Below are 24,024 nucleotides of genomic sequence, written 5' to 3' on the forward strand. Positions count from 1 at the left end.
TTAAACTACAGTTTACAATGCCTGAGATAACAGAATAAAATCTGTAGCTTGCGCCCACACATATACTTTCTGTTACATGTAATTCTGAGACATTAGAGTTTCTAAAACTGAAGTTTTGGGGAAGATGGGCAATAGACATGGGAATAAAAATCAAACTCAGAGACAGCAAGAGATATTTAAAGGCAGGAATACTTGCATATACATAATGTGATATCTTAATGATGAGACCTAGGTGCAGGACAGCAAAATTCATCATGGTGTTCATTTTTGAATCATACTCTATCTCACCACAGATTTCTAGTAGTCAGCAGAAACTGCAGATGTTTTTCCCCTCTATAATCAGAAAAACTTGCAAGTTTTAAAAACACAAATACTACTGTTCTGACAGCACATGTACTTTTTTCATTCAGGGTCATACTCGGTGCTATATAGCTGTAAACAGAGCCATATCAGGCTTCTATCCCCACATACCCAAAAATTCAATTAGAGAGCGCACACAAAGGATCGTATCCTGGAGGACATTCAGTTCCAGACAACATGCTGGGTTGTTAGTTAGGAAACGATACAGCTTTATAGCCTTAGATTATAGTATTCATTGTGTACAGTACAACTACAGTTTTTGCAAGAGTTTGAAGTCTCAGTTGGGGTATAAACTTGTGAAGCATGGCTTTGAACCAGGCAAATGTAATGAGAAGAGAACTAACTCTTGTTTAGTATACTGTTAAAATCAAGATAACATCTTGCTTGTGTATAATTCAATAGCTGTTATAAAGCTCAAATTAAACATGCTTACTAGTGTAGGACAGTGAGAGGTCCTTAGCCAGGATTATGGCTGGGATGCAGATATAACAAAAGCAAGGCCCAGAAATCCTTTTCCTGGCATCCTTTGCTGTCCATGAGGACACTCCCTGCAAGCTCCCAGACTCTCTCCAGGCTTTTTTTTTTTTTTTTGCCCACAAGTGCCAAAAAATAGGCCAAACCTGCTACAAAATGCAATGGTTTTGCTGCCCCCACCCTTCCTGATTTCCAAACCTGGGGGTCGGGTGGGGATAAAATGTTGTCTGTCTGTCTCTCTCTCTGTGTGTGTGTGTGTGTGTGTGTGTGTGTGTACTTCCCTTAGCTGCAAATCTGCTTATTTTTCCATCATGGAACTTTCATGGCAATACTGAATCAGAGGATCATGTTATAATCCATTAGATTCTTCTTTTTTAACACTAAAAAGGGCAAGAGTGGCTTGGAAATAGAATAAATACCTAACAGTGCAACAGCATTGTTAAAGATGGGCCACCATGCATCACAGACCCAATGAGATTTTAAAATCAATTTGGGAATATTTAAAAAAAAAAGTCAGTGCAAGCAATTCATGGGCTTGGATTATGAGTTTTCTTGTTCTGCACAGCAAAATATATGTCATTTATAGAACTGAAATAAATGGCGTTAGTTGATCTGAGAAAGTGAACATGTAAATTCAGAAATTATTTGCAAGGCAGGTTGAAATAAGGAAATAGTGAAAGACATAAGCAACCTCTGTGGAACGGTAAGCTATAGTCAAGATAGCAACATGTTGCAGAAATTTTGATATTTTAGGTAAGGTAATGACAAAAGAAGATGCTCACCTGAAGGTGATTGGAACATCTGCCTGGGGGGTCTGGGGGGATTTTAATCTCATCCGGTGACATGTTCCTTACTCGTTCAGAGAAGGAGGCTGAAAGTAGAAGGTCTTTTGATCAATATGTAGCATTAGAGATTAGAGAAAGCCGTTTCAATAAACCTGATAGAAACTTGATTCAATTAAGTCAATAAACATCAATTTGATTTTATAACAGTGGCATTCTGATCTTAGATACTGATAATCCAAAGTTGTTAGCCGTTTCTGAAGTTGGAGAACTACAGGCATTGGAAGATGTGCAAGAAACTAGACAGTTTGCGAAACTTACAACTACCCTGTACCAGTCCAATGCGCCTACCTATATAGATAAATCTAAGGCTTCTATTTTGGAAAAATAAAACTTATCCCACATTTTCTACCATGTATTTCTAGCACCAGTTTATAAAAAGAAGCAACAACTGACTCACATAAAAGTGCTTCAGTAAATAATAATAAATAAAACTTTTATTTATATCCCGCTTTTCTGTTACAAGACAATCAAAGCGGCTCACAACATATTAAAATCCACATTTACAAAATTAATGTCCCAAATTCCCCCCCTTAAAACAGGATTAAACATGTACAATTAAAATATCTATTAAAAACACAATTAAAAAACACAATAAAAATATAACAAGGACAGAGTGGTGGGCTAATCCATGATGTGGGGGCAGTCATTCTGTGGCCGGGTATTTTATTCAGGAAAGGCCTGCTGGAAGAGATCCGTCTTGACAGCTTTTTTAAAGCTGTCTAAGCTGGCAGTTTGACGGATCTCGTCTGGCAGGCCATTACATAGTTTGGGAGCAATTGCAGAGAAGGCCCTCTGGGAGGTAGCAGTTAGTCTGGTTTTAAAGGCTGCAATAGATTCCTCCCAGAGGACCTGAGGGTGCGGGGTGGATTATATGGAAGCAGGCGATCCCTTAAATAGGTTGGACCCAAGCCATGTACGGCTTTAAAGGTTATAACCAACACCTTGTACTGTGCCCGGAAACTAACAGGCAGCCAGTGAAGAGATTTTAGGATGGGTGTAATTCGGTCACTCCTAGTTTTTCCGGTGACCAGCCTGGCTGCCATATTTTGCACTAGTTGAAGTTTCCGGACTTGGCACAAGGGTAGCCCCATGTAGAGCACGTTACAGAAATCAAGTTGTGAGGTTACCAGTGAATGTACAACAGTTTCTAGGTCCTTTACTTCCAGGAAAGGGCGCAGCTGGCGTATCAGCCGAAGCTGATAGCAGGCACTCCTGATTGTCGCATTCACCTGATTTCTCATGCGAAGCGACGGGTCTAGGAGCACCCCCAGACTGCGAACAAAGTCCTTTGTGGAGAGCGTGACCCCATCTAGGACTGGAGGTTGCAACCGTATACAGTACCTGGTTTGGGGGCCCCTACTGTAAGTACCTCCGTTTTGTCTGGATTCAGCTTGAGTTTGTTTTTCCTCATCCAGCCCATTACCGCTTCAGTGAGCTTATAAACCCCACAAAAAACCAGATGAGTTTTATTAAAGTAAATGGATAGTCACATGCATTTATCATTGTTTCATGTACTTCTGCAGTAAAAGTTATCTGACAGATGAAGAACTGTATGCACTCTCCATTTTTGTGGAAAGCAATCTTACTAGCTCATCTGAAACCAGGTTTAAACTCCAAAACAAATATCCATGACTTTCTCACAAGTCTGTTTTCAAGAAATACCACTTTGAGGATTGAGAAATGTGATAAATGTCCCTTTGCCTGTTTCCTATTTCCCTTAACTCTGATGACCAAGAACTTGGCATTGTTGTATATCCAAAATGTGCCTTTATAATCATGGACAAAGTTTAGCATATACTGTATTCAAATTTTCAAATGGGACAAGCTACATTTATCAAGGTTTTGCATAATGCTCAAGCAGAGCTTTCATGCAGACTATCTGCTGTATGTTGTTCATTCCTTTTAAAAAGATGTTATCCCCACTACAAAAATGAGGGCATGACTTGACCAATATCCAGCAGTGTCCAAGTACTGTATTAGTTTTAAATGAATGTGTATTGTTAGAGGTACAAGTACAGGGAAAGGCGGCTTCTTTTGGGATATTACTTCAAGACAACACCGAGTACCATACTTTAGTTCTTTCCTTGGCAGTAGGCTCTATTCTGTTTTGGTCTGAAAAGCTCAGACAATATGCTATTTATGAACAAATGCTTTATTCCGAATTTTAAAGCAGACTGCTATTTAAAAAGCACAGAGGGTAATAGAAGCAATCAATGTAGAAAAAAGGAAAATCCTTTTCCACTGCAGTCTGTCATTTTTAACAACATTACCTTTACTGTTGAACCTTCCTACTTTCTGGGTTGTATAGTTTTACATAATAAACATCATAATTCTTCTGGCAGAAATTTTGTTTTCCATAACACTAGACATGTATTATGGTTTGTAAGTTGTTACATACTCTGTACAATTTCACTTAACATCCACTGAGCATCTGTCTCTGTCAGTAGATGAGGAAGTGGTCCAGAGACCTCCATTTTTCTGCCTCCTATATGACTGTCTTCTGTGAGTCTTCCGATGGAGAATGAAGTCTACTAATATGCATAAATAAAATGTCCAAAGCAGAATATTTATCTGCTTCTGGGTTTTTTCCCCCCTGTTGGTGCTTGTTATATGCACATTCATGGGGATAAAGAGGCAAACAGCTGAACCATTTTCAGTTCTTCTGCCTGCTCTGAGTGGCAGCGATTCTATGATTGGGCAACTCCCCTCCCCTCTTGCAGCATGCTGCTCCAACAGGATGCTTTTAGAATTAAATTCTCTTGCAGTCACAAGTAACAAAGAAATGTCCTTTGGCATTTACAGAGAATGTGCTTCTCTGAAGAACAGAAATCTTGCCAACATCCCCCGAGAAACAGTGTCTGGCTCCAGCACCCCTTGACAACAAGCGATGGGCTTGTTACAGGTTACAAAGCTACTGGAGGGAGGAGATTGTTACAAATTAAGAACTTTACAACTATCAGCTGCTGCTGGTGGTGGTGGGGAGAGCAAGGACAAAAGTGAACTATGTTTAGTTACAGTGGAGGCAAGACATTTGAGAAAAGGGTAAAGGAAGTAGTTGTACATGGAATTTGTGTGAGAGCAGAACAGTAAATAGATTGCTCCAGCCTTGCCCAAAATATATAAGAAATAAATACGTTCAAGCCTATCCAAGCAATTATATTAGAGCTTTGGATTTTCTTAATGCTCCTTATTAGGCAGTTGAAGTATTTAACATCATCCTGCATAAGACAGTGATGGACAATAAAAGGTCAAGAAAACTGGCATAGAAACAGCATATTGGAAGAATGGCTTTTATGAGTAAGCCACATATACAGCTTTCCTGTAATCATTTGTATTGGGTTTCACTGGATCCTTCTGGATGCTTTCCAAACAAGGTATTTCATGTAATCCGGCTTCTTTGCAGCAGTTTTTTTTAGCTGAAATGTGGAAATCTTGACTTCTCCAAGTATTGAGCATGCTGGAGCTCAACATGCAAAAGAAAGCATCTTATATAAGACAGACTCCCCTGAAACCTCAGTTTTATTTGACAGATGTTTGAAGATTTGGACATTGAGCTGTGCGTACTTTTCACTTCACTCTCATTCTCTCTTAGTTATTATAAGAAAACACATCAACTTTTCTCTGGATAGGTACTGAAGAGGAAATGGTTGGAAGGAATGCACTTCTTGAGATAAAGGAAACAAAAGAGATCAAACAGATATGAAAGGAGACAAAGTAAAGAAACAACAGAATAGAAAAAGACTGTTATTTTTTTATTCCGAGCTCACTTGGTAGTTACCATTGTTCTCTTGAGATGCAAACTTTACCATGAAACCAAAGCAGTGGGATTCTGCTTAGTACTACACAAAAATGACAAGCATCAGTTTCCTTTATAAGCATTACTGTAACTAAAGTGACTGGAAGGCATGAGCACCAGACATTTCATTACAAACTAGGAAATCTACGTTTGTTACATCTACTGTCTTCACCATCTTCCCCTCCTTCTGTAAGCATAATAAATATCCACTGCTAGGACATATTTGTGGATGTTATGCATTCTGCATCCTGTTATTTCTGCAAAAATTAAACTTCACTGTTGCGCAAGTCAGGTGTAGCAAGACTGGCTGCAACGTTTGATCGGGTGTGGGCATTTGTGGCTTCCCGCCTAAAGAACACCACACTGGGAATGCAGGAAGTTGACTATAGGTATGATTCACCACTGCAGGCACACCCAGCCACTGCCTTCTGAAGTAAATAATTATCCATACCTTGCAGCTATGGTTTAGATTCAGGGTTTGACTAAGGCAAATGAGGCCACAGGAAGCATACATGAATTGGAAGGAATCAGCAGTACAAAAAATCTATCCTGCCTAGAAAAACTTAATCGCAAATTGTACAAATTTCCATTTTCTAAGCAGGCTCCCTAAAAAAACAAAAGAAAACAACAACAACATCATGAGTTTTTGTGGGTTTTTCAGGCTATATGGCCATGTTCTAGAAGAGTTTATTCCTGATGTTTTGCCTGCATCTGTGGCTGGCATCTTCAGAGAATGCCATCATTTTCTGTTCTTGTAAGACTAGGCTGCTGTCCAGCTTCATTCATTTCATTTATTACGGCAAATAGCCAGCATAACTGTCCAGGTTGAGTATCTCTTATTTGGAATTCTGAAATCCAAAATCTAAAACTGTCCACATGGCTGGTTGAGATTACTGACACCTTTGATTTCTAATGGTTCACTGTACATAAACTTTGTTTCATGCACAAAATTCAGGCTATGTGTATAATGTGTATATGCAACATAAATGAATTTTCTGTTTAGATTTTGGTCCCATCCCCATGATATCTCATATGCAAGATATGCAAATATTCCAAAATCTGAAAAACTCCAAAAGCCAAAACATTTCTGGTCCTAAGCATTTTGAATAAGGGAAGCACAACCTATACTGCTGCTATAGTACATTTTAGTCTTTCTGTCTTATATTGTAAGACTAACCCAAAGATTTTGTCATCTGAACTCATATTGCCTGCCAATCAACAGGACCAAGTTTTTCTCCCAAATCAAATACATTTTTTCTTTATTGCTTCATAAACTCTGAACCTTTCCTTGGAATAGTGTTTCTTAAAAATCTTCCAGAGAGTTTTAATTTAATTAATTCAGTCAGTAACTGAAGTCTGTCTGTCTGTCTATCTATCTAGTTATTAAGCTTTTGCACTCATTTTAAAGTGATATATAGTGTGTTATGTTTTTTGGTGGCCAAAATGCATATGCAAGCTTAAAAAAATCCTGGGTTCCACTTTTCTACTTTATGACAGTGCTCCACTCTCCCTAATCCATCAGATAAGGCGGGGAGTCTTACTACTGCAGACCAACCTGGGGTTCCACAAAATGGGCTTTTATAAGCAAATTACTCTGACGTGAAGCAGACTTGATCTGTTCAGATCACTGTATGGCACTTGGCAGTTTGAATCTAGCATGTTTAAAACACTTAATGGAACTCTGTGACATGCCACATTCTAAAAAGGGAAATGAAAGAAGGAATCCAGTAGCACCATTAAGAAATATTCACTAATTCTGGCTTGAGCTTTTATGGATCTAATCCAGGGGTAGGCAACCTTTTTGAGCCGGGGGCCGGGTTGCTGTCCCTCAGACGACTGGGGGGCTGAAGCCGGGGGTGGAGCTTCCACCCTCTGGGGCAGAGCCGCATGCTGGGGGCGGAGCTTTCGGCCGAAGGGAAGGGCTTGGGCACCCATCTCAGGCTCTTCCCTTCGGCTGAAGGGAAGGGCTTGGGCAGGCCGCCTCCTGGGCTCCTCCACGGCCCTCGCGGCCCCAGGCCTCTCTCTCCGGAGGGAGGCCTGGGGCTACATGGGCCAAGAAGGAGCCTGCGGAAGCGGCCTGCCGCCTCGGCGGGCTCCCCCACAGCCCTTGCAGCCCCAGGCCTCTCTCCGGAGGGAGGCCTGGGGCCGCAAGGGCTGAGAAGGAGTCCGCGGAAGCAGCCTGCCACCTCGGCGGGCTCCCCCATGGCCCTTGCAGCCCCAGGCCTCTCTCTCCGCATTAGGGATATGCCATCTCTAAGCGGCGGCAGCCTTGGTGGTGGCAGGACCGGGCTGGGGCCGGTCCTGCCGCCTCGCTGGGCTGGATCCGGCCCGTGGGCCGGGGGTTGCCGACCCCTGATCTAATCCATTGCTTCAGATGCACTGATAGAACCACAGGTATATCAGCATTTATGTGGTTGGAGGAGAGGGGCTTAGAGTGTAATATGGTAACTATACATCAGTTTGTCTTAAAGGTGCTAGATTCCTTCTTGATACCCACACGATTCCTTTTTATGATGAAAAGACTATCATTTGGCTATCTGTTTGAAACATGTCACATTCTACTACTAAAACCTTTGGTCACTTATGGATTTGAGAAGGTGTTGGTGATAACTTCCAAGATGGGGATGTGGCCAATCAAAAAAATAACTACCACAAAAGAACACACACTTTACAGAAAGCAAACTGAAACTAAGAATTTCCCCTAATCTTGAGAATAAGGCTAAGACAGAACTAATGAAGGGGACTTTCTTTCCCCTGTAAAAGCAGCAACAAAGATTTCCATCATCAGGTGCTAAATTCAATTCTTTCCCCTAAGAACAAGAGGTGAGCATGTTTGGACCCCCTTTGTTGAAATGAAGGGAAGGGATGGGAGATTCTGATTGCTTTCTCCTTTGTACTACTTTGTCTCTCTTTGGGGATCCTGATATAGAAGTTTCTCAGGGAATTAAGATGCAATGTGTCCAATCACCCAGTAAAGAGGTTGTTAAAAAAAGAGAGAGAGAGAGAGAGAGAAAATGACTTCTCTGATAAACTTTATGGGGAAAGCAGCAGAACTAGTGTAGGAAGAAAAAGGATGTACACATGCATGTTTGGATGACTGGTAGTCCTGGAACACTGCAAAATGTCTTGGGGTGACAAATTAGTTGGTGAGTTCATTGGTAAAGGAGAAAAGGGTGGATTGAGAGTTATTTGGACAGAACTTTAGTTCTGTTATTGAATTTCAGGGTTTGTATTCTGTTCTGTTAATATCTATAGATTATATAGATTTGACTGACATTTTTTTATATTATTAAGGAATTGGATAATGGCAATCCTTTCCAAAGTGAACATAGTTTACAGATTTGATATGGCTGATGCACTACCAAGTGTGCAAACAGTACAAACAGTACCCTGAAATGGGCAGGAAATGCAGCATGACTTATGACTTGAATTCTCTTTAGACCTAAACAGATGTAGTTCCATGCCTAGGAAAGTGGGTTTTCATTATTTCCTGGCAACAGCATTACTGTATGAAAGTCTACAAGGCATCAATGTGATGGAGTCATCCAACTTTGAAAGGGTACTACAGTTAACTGGCGTGTTTGTGGGCTGAAGAATGCAGACAGAGATGTGAAACTGGATGAGGAACAACACAAAGATTTTCTGGGGACACACACATTCCCCCCCCCCCCACCATCTTTTCTCAATAACTTCTGTTTTCTTTTCTTTTTTTAAAAAAAATTGGATCATGAAATAATCAGAATAATGAATAAATGCTGAAGACAATGTGTGTATATACATTTGTCCCTCCATATTCACTAGTTAGGGGCACAAGACCCCGTGAATATGGAAACAACCGCAAATAACAAAAGCACCATTTTTTTCCTGAGAGGACACCTCTTTAGGAATCTCTAGGTCCTCCAGTGCACCTCCGTGGTCAATGTCCAACAGACACTGACCATAGAACTTCCCTGGAGGAGCAACAAATGCCTAGTAGAATAGTCTCTCTAGGAATCTCTAGGATTCAGTGCAACTTTTAATTAAAGTTGACCACAGAGTTGTACTCGAGGACCTAGATATTCCTAGAGAGAAAATAATAATAAAATCCGTGAATAATTAAATCTGCAAATATCAAAGCCACAAATATGGAGGGATGAGTGTATTCCTACCTGGTCTTTATTCCTCAAAATGATTTCTAAGCCAATTTGGGATTTGGTGATGGAAAGGAACATTCAAATGTGGCAGAATACAGAATTTGATTCAAGAATGCAATCTGGAATTCTGCCAAACTTCCTGCACCATGACGTCTTTTTTGCTTCTTGCCAGCTTCAGTTTTCTCCATCTTTTGATGTATTACATTCTGAAGTAGTCATGCTACATCAAGTGAAAGGGTAAGGACTTTTGTCTCAATCCAGAAATTACTGAGAGTGGTAGCTCAGAAGGTGAGACTATTTATACACAGTCTCAAAAACAATAGTCAATGTGTCTTGGCTTCCTTCATAGAACCACAGTGTTTGAAGGAACCACAAGGGCCATACAGTCCAAAGATTTAAGATTTAAATGGACAAGAATACATACGTATGCCATATTTCTGCTTATACTTTGGCTCTGTTTGCACTTTGCTTTTAAAATTATTTGTAAAGAGTTGTTTTAGTCTATTGTGAAATATTTTTATTTGTGTGCTTCACACTTGAAATATTTTTATTAAATCTACATTGTCTTGGGGCCCTGGTGGTTGAGGAGCGATACATAAATGCTTTAAATAAACTGAACAATAACCTATACTCACCAACTAGTTCCTGAGGATCTCGCTTCTCCAGCTCTGAAAAGTCCTGAGAGAAATAAACAAAATTATCAGTACAAACTTATGTATGGCCAGGTCTATGGTATGTTAGGCTTCTCCAATCTAGCATCCTCCAGCTCCACCAGTTTGAAGGCTCCCATAAAAATACTTTATATTATAAAGAGAGACTTATACTATACATGTTTCAGAGATGTAATTTTCAGAGTACGATTGGGCAAACTGTAGATGTGCTAAAATATAAACAGGCCATATATAGTAGCTAATAGCCATGCTATTACTAGCAATCAAAACCTGTGCTGTCAGAGAAGTAGCTCTACTGTAAGAAAGTAGTGCTTAGAGCAATCTGACACCAATAACTTAAAGCACTGCTCATTGAAAAGTTAAACATATGACATATGGGCAAATGCCACATAAGAGACTTCCATTGTCAAAGCATGAATAGGCTGAATGTTACAATATGAATAATGACAAAACTATTAGTCATTTGAAAGGAGGGTCATTGTGGGCATAAAAATGATAAAAGAACCTCACAGTAAGATTAGAATTCTTATTGAGTAAGAAGTTGTCTGTACACTTTTTTTTTTTGCAGAAGCATTATGCATTTGTCAGGGTGAGTAAAAGAGCTATTCAAAGGAAGTAAATTTCAAAGTACATTAAAACACATAGAGCTGTGGACTAATTTCCTTTAGAGGAGATTAAGAGTGACTGTCAATAGCACTGTAGTCTCATATATGAAGAGCCCTACAGGTCAAGGAAGCCTTGAGAGGGATAGATTTAGTTGGGGTTCTCCTGAGGGATTATGCCAGCCAGTACAGAGCCTGTGATATCAAAAGTGTCAGGAAGCAAGGCAAACAAAGAGAAAGGGCAAACATCAAGGAGCACAAATTCTCATTAAATTAACCCCAAACAAAAGAAACCAGACACTGAGAGCAATAGCATTCTGGCTCCATCCTTTCTTTTCCCACCAAGCCTTTTCTAATTTGTCAAGACTTTGCCCAGATACCCACAGTTCCACAAACACTGAAGCTATTCATTCAAATAGACAAATGCTGCCTACTAGTTGCCTAGCAGTGTAACTGTGCTACTTATGCTTCCATTTTTATTTCAGGTTGGGAAACCAGGGGCTTTGGAGAAGGCCAAGGTTCAGTAAGCTAGTGTGGAAATCTGTTCAGACAAATCTAGGATGGTGATGTACATTTCTCTAAAGAGTCTCTGAGGGATAAAGAGCTCATGTTTTTTTGTGCCACTGGTAACAGCAAAGTGGCTTTTGCTTAAAGAACACAGTGGAGTGGTAGCAAGAATGCTTGGGTCATAAAAAACACAAGACCATGGTTGTTTGACAAAAGAAAGTACATAGTAAAGAGAAAAAGGGGGCACCCTCATTTGCTGGTAGCCAGCTGGCTAGAGAACAACTGTATCCTTTTATACTAAACTGCAGCAAAGTGGTCCATTTCTTCCTAAGGATTGTTTTTCCATGTAAATCCAAGAGTAACTGCTCAGTTAAACTTTCTGCAGGAAAAAAGGGTCCAAATAAAATGGTCAAAATGATCATTCCACCTATACAATCGAATTCCCAAGGAAAGATAAACATATATTATTTCAGGAGAAACATACACTTTTTATGCTGTTTGTCTTTATTTTAAATATGATAGAAATGCTATATACAAATATACTCAATCAATAAAATTATGATTACTCATATATGGCAGCAGACATGATATAATACTGGATGGGAAGCAAATATGCCAGTGACTCAAATGCTGGGCCATGCATCTCCTAGAGTACTTAGGAATCCTATTCTTGTTAACCTATCCCCTGGTATGCACAATCTGTACTCTAAACCATATTTCCCCCCTTCTGGGCCATTTCTGGCCATAAAAAAGCCTTTTTAAAAAACAAACAAACGAGAAGTGATACAACCTGATTGGTCTTTAGGATGGTAAAAAACAACCATTCACAGAATTTGCTCCTGACTCAGCCTGTATCTGCATTGCAGAAATAATACAGTCTGACACCACTTTAACTGCCATAGTTCAATGCTATGAAATTATGGGAATTGTAGTTTTGTGAGACACTGAACCTTCTCTGACAGAGAGTTCTGGTGCCACAACAAAATACAGTTCCAAGAACTACACAGCATTGAGCCATGGTAGTTAAAAGTCGTGTCAGGGTGAATTAGTTCAGCAATATAAATATAGCCTTAGACCACCAAAAAAATAAATATCATTACAACATAACAATATATTGCCATAAATTGTAAGCATTAGTCATCTAGTAGAATCATAGAATCACAGGGTTGGAAGAGACCACAAGGGCCATCCAGTCCAACCCTCTACCATGCAGGAACTCTCAAAGTATACCTGACATATGGCCATCCAGCTTCTGTTTAAAGACCTCCAAGGAGGGAGATTCCACCACTCTCTGAGGGAGTGTGTTCCACTGTAGAATAGCCCTTACTGTCAGGGAGTTCTTCCTAATGTTGAGGTGGAATCTCTTTTCCTGTAGCTTGCATCAATTGTTCTGGGTCCTGTTCTCTGGAGCAGCAAAAAATAAGCTTGCTCCATCCTCAATGTGACACCTCTTCAAATACTTAAACAGGGCTATCATACCACCTCTTAACCATCTTTTCTTCAGGCTAAAGATACCCAGCTCCTTAAGTTTTTCTTCATAAGTGCTTGATTTTTAATTGATGGGCTAAGCATACTCTTAGAAAAGGCATTCCCCATTCATACTAGCAGGAATGCTTTGTCTCAGATGACAGTACCACATGTGAGCATACCCTTACTCTCATATATAAATGCACACAGTATCTAAGTATTAAGTTGGTTCCCGTTTGTTCTTTCCTTCAGTTTGTAAAAAGGATTGAGATCCACTGGAAACTGTTAATGTACTGTGGAAGTATTTCCTCTTTTGCCATTTTCCTGTTCTGCATACAGTCAGATTGTCTTGTAGTGTCCTGCAAATCTAGAGTGTATCTTTTGGGAAGGCTGCAGGGGAAATCAGCAAAAATTGTCTCCCTGCTTTCTTCAGGAGCAGTGTTGAATGATCAGAGTACTGCTCATTTAAATGGTGGAACCAAGCCTAACAAATGTTTCCCTTTACAAGCGAATGCAAATTTTAACTAAGTTATACATGTTAAGTCATGTGACATTTTAGGATCTAGTCAGAAGAAAAAATATTCAGATCTAAAATATGGGAGATTTTTAATAATAATAATAATAATAATAATAATAATAATAGAACATTCTAGACATTCCTGTAACTTTTTTCAGAAACAATGCTGTCCAAAATATTCATTATGCATGAAATAGAAGACAGACAAAATGCTGGTAACACTGCAACATTGCATACTAATACAGTACAGTGGTTTTGAAATCTTTGTGGTAGTGAAGAGAGTACTAAAAAGCATGTTAAAAACAGAGAACAGTAAGAAAACAAGCTCATTGTACTCTGAGATGGTATATTGTTTACTCATTTTTAAAAAAATAACCCAGTGTGTTTTGGCCTATATGACAAAAGCCTTCTTCATGGGTCTTCAGCAGAAATCACTGGAGTTAAGAACACTTTCCAATGTCCTTTGCTTTGGGGAGTGTTCTCAACTCCAGTGATTTCTGAAGAAGGCCTTTTCTCATACAGGGCAAAGTGCGTTGGGCTATTTTAAAAAAGGAAGAAAGAGTTGACCACCTCAGAGCATGTGCAGCTCATCTCCTTCCTGTTTTCTGTTTTGAAAACTTTCACCAAGGAAGGCAATAGCCCAAGACCCACTAAGGGATTTTAAGCCACCAGTGAGACCACCTAGTTATCTCACTGGAGACAGAATGTTCCAAGTTCACAAATCGGAGCCTGACCAGACAGGAAGCAAAGTGCCTTGGGATTTTTCAGTTTTTATTGCTGTTGCATGTATGGACAGTGACCAAAATGTCCCAGCTAGAGCAGACCTGCTGAATCAACTACTCAATAACAGACCTGCTGAATCAACTACTCAATGGCCCTTTTGCTTCAAGGGCCCTATTTTAGTTGAGAAAAGGAATTTGATTTATGCCACTGTTAAATCTTTTTACTTAAAGAGAGTCAAATCTTATGTGTGCTTACTCTATAGTAAGCCTTGCTGAGCTAGAGAGAGATCACTCTCAAGATCCCAAGGCACTGTGTGAAGTACATGTTGCAGCAACACTGCTGACACTTTGCAAGTCTACAGTCATTTGCTCTGAAAAGAGTCTGCTTAGGAATCTATATGGACCATCTTGACTTTCATAGGAAAAAAAGCAGGTTACAATATTAGTTAAAATATCCCAGCTTCCACAGGAGATACATTCCTAGACTTACCATGCAAATGTGAAACTGTGAATAGTGAACCCTATTGAAATGAACAACTTCCACTGAAAGCATACCACAGAATTCAACTGGAGGACCTAGAAATGCCTAGAGAGAAAACCTTTTTAGGAATCTCTAGGTCCTCCAGCATGACTCTATGGTCAACCACTGAGAAGTATGCCATGGAATTGTGCTGGAAAACCTAGAAAATGCCTTGAGAACATATTTTTTCAGAATAAGTAAAACCACAGGTACTGGTCTCATGTATACAGGGTTGTACTGTAAAATTAAAACAATGGTTCACACAAAAGTTCAAAACAAATAAACAATCATACTAAAAACAGTAATGTGAAACAGTTTTTAAAGGCTGCTAAAATGATAAAAGTACAACACATTAGTTAGAAGAGCCGTTGCTAACAGGCAATTAACACTCAAAGGCCTGAGTAAACAGAAGAGCTTTGCCTGCCAGTGGAATGAGAATAATCAATCTAACTTGCCATGGCAGAGACTTCCAGTGTGAGAGCAGCTGCTGAGAATGCTCCCTCCTGGGTTCGAATCCTCACTCACCCATGGTCTAAGGTCACTTTAGACAAGACTCAGAGGGAGGCAGAGGCAAATGCTGCTCTGACCAAATCTTGCCAAGAAACCCAGTACAGTAATAGGCTCATCTCAGAGTTGCCAAAAGTTGGAAACGACTCGAAGGCACACAACAAATGTTTTCATGAAATGTCCCTGTGAAGATGGTGGGACTGAGCAAAAGCCTTCCCCTGTGGATCTAAAACTTGGAGATGCTCAGATTGGGAAATAATCTATTGGGCCCAGGACTGGTGTTAATGAGTCAGTATGGTGTAGTGTTTTGAGTGCTGGACTATGACTCTGGAAACTAGGGTTCAATTCCCCACTTGGCCATGGAACCCACAGGGTGACCTTAGGCACGTCACAAGCTCTCAGCCGTAGGGGATGGCAATGACAAACCTCTTTTGAACAAATCTTGCCAAGAAAACCCTATGATAGGTTTGCCTTAGAGTCACCACATGTCAGAAATGACTCAAAGACATGCAGCAGCAAGCTGGAACTCAGCTTCCAGTTCTTTGTTAAATGAAGACTTCCCCCTTTAATTGACTGATTTGACCAAGCTACCCTCATTAGATCTACTCTAGTGTATAAATGCGTTTTGAGGCAACTGGGGGGGGGGGGGGCTGATAAGAATTTTTGGTGGAGTAGCTACAAAAGTGGTCCTGAAGGTCAAGCAGACCACACTTCCCCATTCTGATATAGGTAACTGAGATTCACCATAAGATTCCACATTATCTTTAGGGAATAATAGCACTCCAAAACAGCCAGACACCTTTCAAATAGGACTGAAACCTGGCTAAAGTTGCTTTAATTGTTTATTTGAAAGAATTGAGCTGATTAATTGTTAGGATTATCACTAAGGTTTGAATATACAATAAATTAATATTTTGAGGGGAAATGTTTATTTTCAACATTGTGAGTTCCAGTACCTCTAATATTTACACAGAAAGAGGGATGAAGGTATAACTGCCTCTATGGTTTCCCATCAGAGCTATTATTGAGAGGCATGGCATCCCTCCACATTTCCTACCATTGTTGTCTTTTCCCATGAGTCATTCCTTTTCATGACATGACCAAAGTATGACAACCTAAACTTTATCATCTCGGCTTCCAGGAAGATTTCCGGGTTGATCTGTACTAGGACCCATTTGTTTCTTTTTGGCTGACCATGATATCCTCAGCACTCTTCTCTAGCACCACATCTTGAAAAAATTGATATACTTACTCCTATACACTTTCCTCACAGTTCAGCTCTTGCAACCACACACGATCAGAGGGAAAACAATGGTTGGTATAATTCTAATTTTTTTTCTAATTCTTTCATAACTGCCTTCCCAATCCTAGTCTTCTTATTATTTCTTGACTGCAGTCCCCATACTGACTAGTATTTGACCCAAGGTACAGGAACCCTTTTACTATTTCAATTTCCTCATTGTCTAGGTAGATCTTCCATGCTTATTATTTTTGTTTTCTTTATGGTGAGCAGTAAGCCTGCCCCTAAACATGTGTTAACACTATGTAAAAATGCAACTACTGTGGTTTTAGGAAGTCACTCAGTCTCTCCCTCCCTTTCAAACATATTCTGGATTACATTTTTCAAGAAAAAAAAGTTAATTTCTGTATCAAATGTTCTTTCTTTTTGTGGTATTTTATGATAAATGCATTGGTTCAGGGGGCAGATTTAACCAAGGAACAAGTAGCAGATGCACATACAACTGCCCTAGTAATATTCTCTGTCCTCATGCTTTCCAAATAATCTTCAGAAGAACTAAGAAAAGCCAGCCAGTTATGCTTTCAGAGCCCTGGGGCATAGCAGAGCCATTCATGGTGCAGTGATATAAAGCAGTCCTCCTAAGTAAATCAACTATCAAGTGCTCACCTTGCCTAGAGGATATGAATTCTGTTGACTGCACAGTAAGTCTACCCAGTGTTTCATGACTGAACTTGCTTAATGCATGAAATAAGAGTTATTGAAACAACAGGAAACCATAACTTCAAATATACTGTTGTATTTAAAAAATCAATTTATGGTGTGGCATACAGAAATTACTTTGACCAGTGTGTAGATAGTTGCCATATGGTGTGTACTAAAGTTCCATATCTGTATGAAGAGAAAAGATGTCTAAATCAAAAGCATCATGTTACTATTGTTATTTCTATCCATGCTTATTCAAAACAGCTCACTGAAGGGTAATGAGAAGAAACGTGATCATGTGAAGCCAGATTGATGTACTTGCCTCTAGAATAATATTAAACTTTTCTCACCCCTCATCCCTCCAAAAGAACGATGTGTTTCAGATTGTGAGTTGCAATATATGAAAAGCAGACACTTGCAAAATTAAGTAATATCCTCACCAGGGGGATATATAGGTCTATATCCAACTGTTACTCTGAATTAAAGTAGAACCATATTGCTAGATGAGACTAGCAATTTGATTTTTGCCGTAATAAAAGCTTTTACTAGAATTTTGCTTCATTATAAGTTCACAGGTGAATGGGGAAGAAACAAACCTTAATGCCAAATTTTATATCACTGGACCAAATATGGCGCATTAACTTTTTGTAATACATATATGCAAAAGGCTGGAAGACACCAAGGAGTGAGAAATATCAGGATATGTCCATATTCCTTGGGGGAGGAGGTTGTTTACCCCCCCCCCCCCATGTAACCTAATTAAATCAAGCTCATCCTGTATTACACTGGGTTGAAACTGTCTCTGAAAGAGCAAGCCACACAGTCTATTCCTTACAGGAAGTATAATACAGTTGCAGTAGAATTCACTTTTACTCAGTTCTCTGTTGAATCAAGGGAAGTTTTTGGGTTGAAAATGGTTTCCCAATCTTTGGTGCACCTGGAGGTAGAACTTACACACACACCTCCAACCAGAATCTAAAAATACATGAGAATTTGGAAAACGCATGAAATGAATGACAGCTTCATTTCATCTAAAAGATAATAATAATAATAATAATAATAATCTACAGAAACCTATCTGGCATATACCAACATCCATATATTAAACAGATTTCAATCTACATGGAAGGAGAAAAGGAAAGCAAAACGTTTTGTTTTCCTTTCCAACAATGAGAGTGGGAGGAAAATACTGGGAGAAAGGCCAAAACATTTCCTATGGATGTATCCTGTTTGCCAGCATTGTGACAAGGCTACAGGCCAAACACCAAATTCAGGATCCAAAGCTAAATATCTCTTGGGGAAATGCCAGAAAGCTGATGAGGCTACTTTGTAGATTCTGCTAAGCACAGACGGGAAAATTCACATAGATCTCTGTAAAATAAATTCCATTTTCCCGATTCCTGCATGATAACCATATTTATTTTGCAGGAGAACAAAAAGATGTTATCCTAGTGGCAAACAAGAAAGAATAACAATATTAGAAGAGTCAGCTCCTCAAATCCAAATCTTTAAGATCTTAAAACAATAAAAGCAACAACAAAACCCCAGACATTTTTACCCTTGCCTTTTACTTATGCTAGAAAATCACTGTGCAAATTCACTGTACAAGAATGGCAGGCACCCAAGCAAACACAATTTGGCAGAAAAGAAGGCAACTGGATTAAATAATTTTTAAACAGACAAGAGTTCTTAAACATACTAATATGAGATGCCAAATGCAGTCACTTCTCACTACGATTAACTAAAGAGATACTCACTAGAATGGCAGGCTGAACAACTCCCTTTTCATTCAGCAGGTCAAGGTAACTTAATCTGAGTGTGGGCCAGAACCTACATATACCTAATACACATATCCAAAGGGAGAGAGACCGCTGCCTCTCTATTTGAGTATGCTTTGGTGCAACCATTTTGCACAAGGCATAACCTCTAGAACTCTGGGAACCAGGGTTTGAATCCTGATTCTGCCATGTCAACTCACAGGGTGACCTTGGGCAAGTCACACATTCTCAACCTCAAAGGATGCAATGGCAAACCCCTTCTGAAGAATCTTAGGGTTGTCATAACTTTGAAATGACTTTGAAATTGAAAGGCACATAACAAACAACAGTTTTACAAGCCTCTGTAGATTTGTCAAATATCTGTGTTAATAGCCCATGAGTGATTTGCTGAATAAGAAAAATATGTTTTATGTGTACAGGTTATTATTTGAAAACTTTTAATGACATATTTGATAAACTCCCTCTGAATCTGATAAATCTCTATTAGCCCTTAAAATTAACTAGTAATAGTTATCTCATGGAAAGAAGTAAACTTTCTAAATAGTGTAAGATATAACAGTTCACTATTTTCAGCAACTATTTTTAAACTAGGTCCTCTGATAGGTTTAGACATGCTGAATGTACAAAACACATACTTTTTTAAATGTAAGAAAGTCAACTATCAAGAAACAGCAATATATGTCCAGCTAGGTCAAGTCAGAAGCAATCTCAGCAAGCAGCATTTAGGGAAGAAAGCTTTTTCTGGCAGAAAACACCCTTTTCTCCCATCTGAAAGCCATACTCCACCCACATGAACAATCTGCGGCATTCAACACTTGAAGGAGTCAGGGGTTTGTTGCAGCCTGCCCTACTGGAAAAAGAAGAGCAGGTAGGCATGTCATGGATATGTCTCACCTTCCAAACAGCTTACAAAAGCTATTTTTTAAAAAGTAGTTTAAAAGCTCCTAAGGAGAATCATTGCTTCATCTCTTTTATTAGTAGATTTTAAAGAACTAGGTAGAAAGCATAATCACTGTATATAGAAGTGTCCCTGGAGATCATCTAGTCAAAGGGTGGGTATCTTCAGTGGACCCAGGAGGCAATCTTCTGTTCTTGGCAATGCAGAGACTGTCCCCCTCTCGGAGAGCCCAAATGAAACCAAAAAGAAAAACACCCCAACCAAATAAATAGAACTGACCAGAGGTCCACTTTTGGATGTGAAAAACAGTTTAAAAAACACAAAACAATGTTAAACAAGATGATGCTATGGGAGGCTTCAACCTATTTTCAAAGGCTCAGATACATCCACAAAAACAATTTGGGTGGACATTTTGCCTAATCCCAAACCATTCTCATAGCAGTCCCTGCCCCCATGCTCCATCACTACCACAGAATTAAGCTTCTGCTATTACATCCCTGATGAACAGCCATCCAAGAAGGAAAGCAGTCATTTCTCAATACAGTGCCCTCCACTGCTGGACCCTGCTTACTGTCAGGAACTTTCTCCTACTCTTTTACCTGCTTCCTTGCAAGTTTCCACCCATTGTTTCTACTCTTGCTAGCTGAAGCAACAGAAAACAAATTTACGCCATTTTCATATGACAACCCTTCAAATGTTTTGAAGTCTGCCATTATATCTCCTCTTCATAATCTCTTTTCCAGGGTAAACACAGGACTTTGTGTCCAAACCCCTCACCATCTTGGCTGCCTTCTTCTGGAAATACTCTAATTTTTCAACGTCCTTCTTAAAACAAGGCATGTGTGGTACTCACATGCAGCCTCATTAGAACAGACAAGATTAAAACTACTTCTCATGATCTGATGGGAAAAAGAGCTTTTTGCCTCAAGTTTTTGTTTATGATTGTAATAAAATTTAAATCAGTATAGCTAATTGAGCCCCCTTGTGGAATATCATAGATCAGTGTACAGACTGGTTCAATTATTGTTCTTGGGAGGACTAATTTGATAAGGGATCTGGGGGCAAAAGTGGCAATAATATCCTCAGATCAGGAATATGACTTTGGAAAAGTCTGCTGCCACAACCTCTACTCCATTCATTTACCTTACCTCTGGGTTGGCAACTAAATGGACTAGATTAGAAAACAAACTGTCAGACTGTCTACTGATTCACAGCAGACAGTGTCTGAATTATGCTGCACTCTTTACCCTTTCTTGCCCTTTCAATCAAACATCTGCAAAGAAAAAAGAACATGGAGAGAGTTCTTCCTGTTAAAAACCTGGATTGGCCTTTTTCCATGATCTATCAAAACAGAATTTGGTACTTGGCACAAGATTTGGCCTTCAAGTAATCGGTAGAAGAGAATCTTTCAAAGGGGATGTTTCTTTTCTGAATGCTGTAGACTGCACAGTTGAAAAATACTCAGAAGTGGGTCTTTTTGTGCCTACATGACTTCATGCTCTGGCCTCATGACTTCCAGGTACAAAAAATGTGCATCACACAAAAGCACAGATTTGCTTGATTCTAAACCAACATACATTTCCTACTAAAAAATTCTTTCTGCTTCAACATGAAGAATATTGAGCAAATATATTCACTATTGCTCTTTGTGTAAACACTACACTTAAGAATGTATTTCCTTTATATCACATGTAGACAACCTGTAGCCTCTGACCAGTCTCCATACTGGGGGCGAGCAGCTGTGGAAGACTAGGGGGCTGCATTAGCCTCCTGAGAGACCTTGGAGGATTGCTCCTGAGTTTTGTTTTGTTTTTGCCCCCAAATACCCTTTATGGGACATGGGGGCATAATTTGGGCATTCTTGGGCCCTAGAGGGCATTTTGAAGCAAAATATTTTTTGGGGAAAAACCTTAGCAAATTTTCATTTTCATCAAAAGGTGGTGTCCAGGGGGGCTCTAACCATTTGGAACACTGTCTATATCCCCTAGAGATAATTTCTGTGCATCTTGCAGCAAAATAAATAAATAAATGACTCCTGTGAGGATATAAAAACAGTCCATGGGCTGCACTTTGCCCACTCCTCCTCTATGTTGTAAATAAAGCCCGAGGAACCCTAATGGGTTTATTTATTCATCTAGTTCACTGATCTACAAAGCCAATTGACAGATCCCAGGTAAAGAGCTCCTGCTCTAATCTGTATTACTCAATCTACACTTTGCCCTAACGTTTCCATGCAGCAAGAATAGTTATTTTGGATAGTAAACAGAAAATTAATTGAAAGCAGTAATCAGGTCTCTCTCTGACTTTTCTTCATGAACGAAGTGATCAGGTACTAGCATTAAAAATGTGTGTGAGAAAATAAGGTTTTGCAAAGCAAGACATAACATACTATGTACTGTAGTAAGCTGCATATGACATTTTCCAAACGAGCAGTGAGATCATCTTTGAGAACCCATGACAGGTAAATGCATATGGAAAAACAAGAAACTGTAGTTTTCTGAGATTATATCCCTAACGAGACAGTTAAGTTGGCAGAGAACAAAGACCTCCTCTAGAGACCACTGTTTGAAGAACTAACCGAAGGTTAAATGAGAATGGATCATTACCTGAAATCAGCATCATAAAGTTTCAATAAACTGACTTCAAAATAGGAAGGGAGGCACAAGTCCTAAGGTATTTTAAACTGTTCTGCCTTCCAACCCCAAATTTTTAGTTTACTGTATATCAGGAAGCATCCTGCTAGAAATGGTATTAAGGAAGGATGGGCAAGTCAGCTCTGTAACTCTCCGCATCTCACAGTGGAGCAACCAAGATCACTAAAGCCCAATAATGAATAAACTCAAGGTTATAGTAAGAAATAAACTTGGTTTGCAACTTGCAAGAGGATTACTGAAAGTTATGTTCAGGAACAAGTGCTTTGGTCTGCAAGTATAATACTGCCTTTAGATCCAAGACTCCAACATGGCAGCATTCCAACTAAATAATGAAAGAGGAAGAAATGTGGTCTCTTGCTGAAGGCACTCCCCAGTGGATTAAGTGTTTTAAAACACACAAACAAGAGGCAAATGTTCACTTTTATTGGGTAAGGCACTGTTTACTGAGTCACTTACATCAGCATAATTAGACTAGTAATCATGGAAAAAGTTATTTCCTCATAAACATTACTTGAATGGTTTAAACAGAGAAGCTGATGTCACTTAAATTACTTGTACCCATGTTCCTAAAGCTATGACCAGAATTCTTCAAGAGAGCCCTCTGGATGAGAGGCACTTTGTACTGGGTATTCTACATTTACTTGTTCAGACATGAATCTCCAATACATTCAGTAGTTATTTTTGTTTTACATACATGATTGTGATACTGTACTTTCTAAAATGGGGGAACTATTTCAGTAGTGAATTCCTTTAGAGCAATAATGATACTAACTATTGAGCAACATGTTCATCATCATAAAAAAATACCTCATATTCTATTTTTAAAAAAAAACCCAAATTTCTAGGCTAATTTATGACTGTAAAAGTAAGTTCAAAATTATGCAGAATCTCTCAGTGGCAGAGGCAAGGTACTTCTTCCAGCAGGGCCTCACAGCTCCTTGCCCTTGGGTCATGACTAAGAAAGAATAATTATGCAAAATAAACAATAACATACATGTTTCTCATATTAGCCTACCGTATGTTGCACAAATAGCAAAACCCCAGTTCCCTTTTTAATGAGTTTGTTAAAAATCAAAATTCTGCATCGAGTTACGTACCATTTATTCAAAGCAAAGGAAAGTACCTTCATTTCTTAATTCAAAGATTTCTAAAGGTAGGGCAACTTAACTGTGAATCCCCCTTCTTAAATGTCTGTAATTTATCATGTAATGTTAATAATAATAATGGGGTCCCGTACTTTTGAATTCTTCTACTGTATAGACAAAATTTATACCTATGAATTCATCAAGTGTAGACAGATAAAATGAAGCAGAAAAGGAACGCAAGAGGAAAACTTGAGGACATTGATGGAATGTGATTGTTTTTCTTTTCTTAAAATGCTCCTGGAAATCTATTTATGTTGATTAGAGATGAAACATATATTTCATATTTATGTCAATTAAATATGGAGCATATAGCAGACATGTATTATTCAGCTCAATACAACCCATAATCATTCTTGGGGAGAAAGTCTTGAGTGCTTCTTTACTGAACTATCTATTGCTCTATGCTGATGATATGATAATGTTATCATATTCACAATTTGGTAACGAAGGCTGTTAAAAAAACTTAGCTGTTATTGCCAGAATAAG

General features: G+C 39.1%; 1 protein-coding gene across 2 annotated transcripts in view; it reads right to left on the bottom strand.

Moving 5' to 3' along the window:
* The window catches only part of LOC121921566 (SAP30 binding protein), a 107,024-nt gene that overhangs the window by 42,935 nt on the left and 40,065 nt on the right, over positions 1–24,024 (bottom strand). For both annotated transcript variants that reach the window (XM_042449812.1, XM_042449811.1), the window contains exons 4-5: positions 10,244–10,286; positions 1,617–1,705 (exon numbers count right to left, since the gene is read on the bottom strand). In XM_042449812.1, the coding sequence (XP_042305746.1) occupies positions 1,617–1,705; positions 10,244–10,286 (132 nt within the window). The remainder of the gene's footprint in view (positions 1–1,616; positions 1,706–10,243; positions 10,287–24,024) is intronic.

The sequence above is a fragment of the Sceloporus undulatus genome, chromosome 2, assembly GCF_019175285.1.
Source record: "Sceloporus undulatus isolate JIND9_A2432 ecotype Alabama chromosome 2, SceUnd_v1.1, whole genome shotgun sequence".
Classification (NCBI taxonomy): domain Eukaryota; kingdom Metazoa; phylum Chordata; class Lepidosauria; order Squamata; family Phrynosomatidae; genus Sceloporus; species Sceloporus undulatus.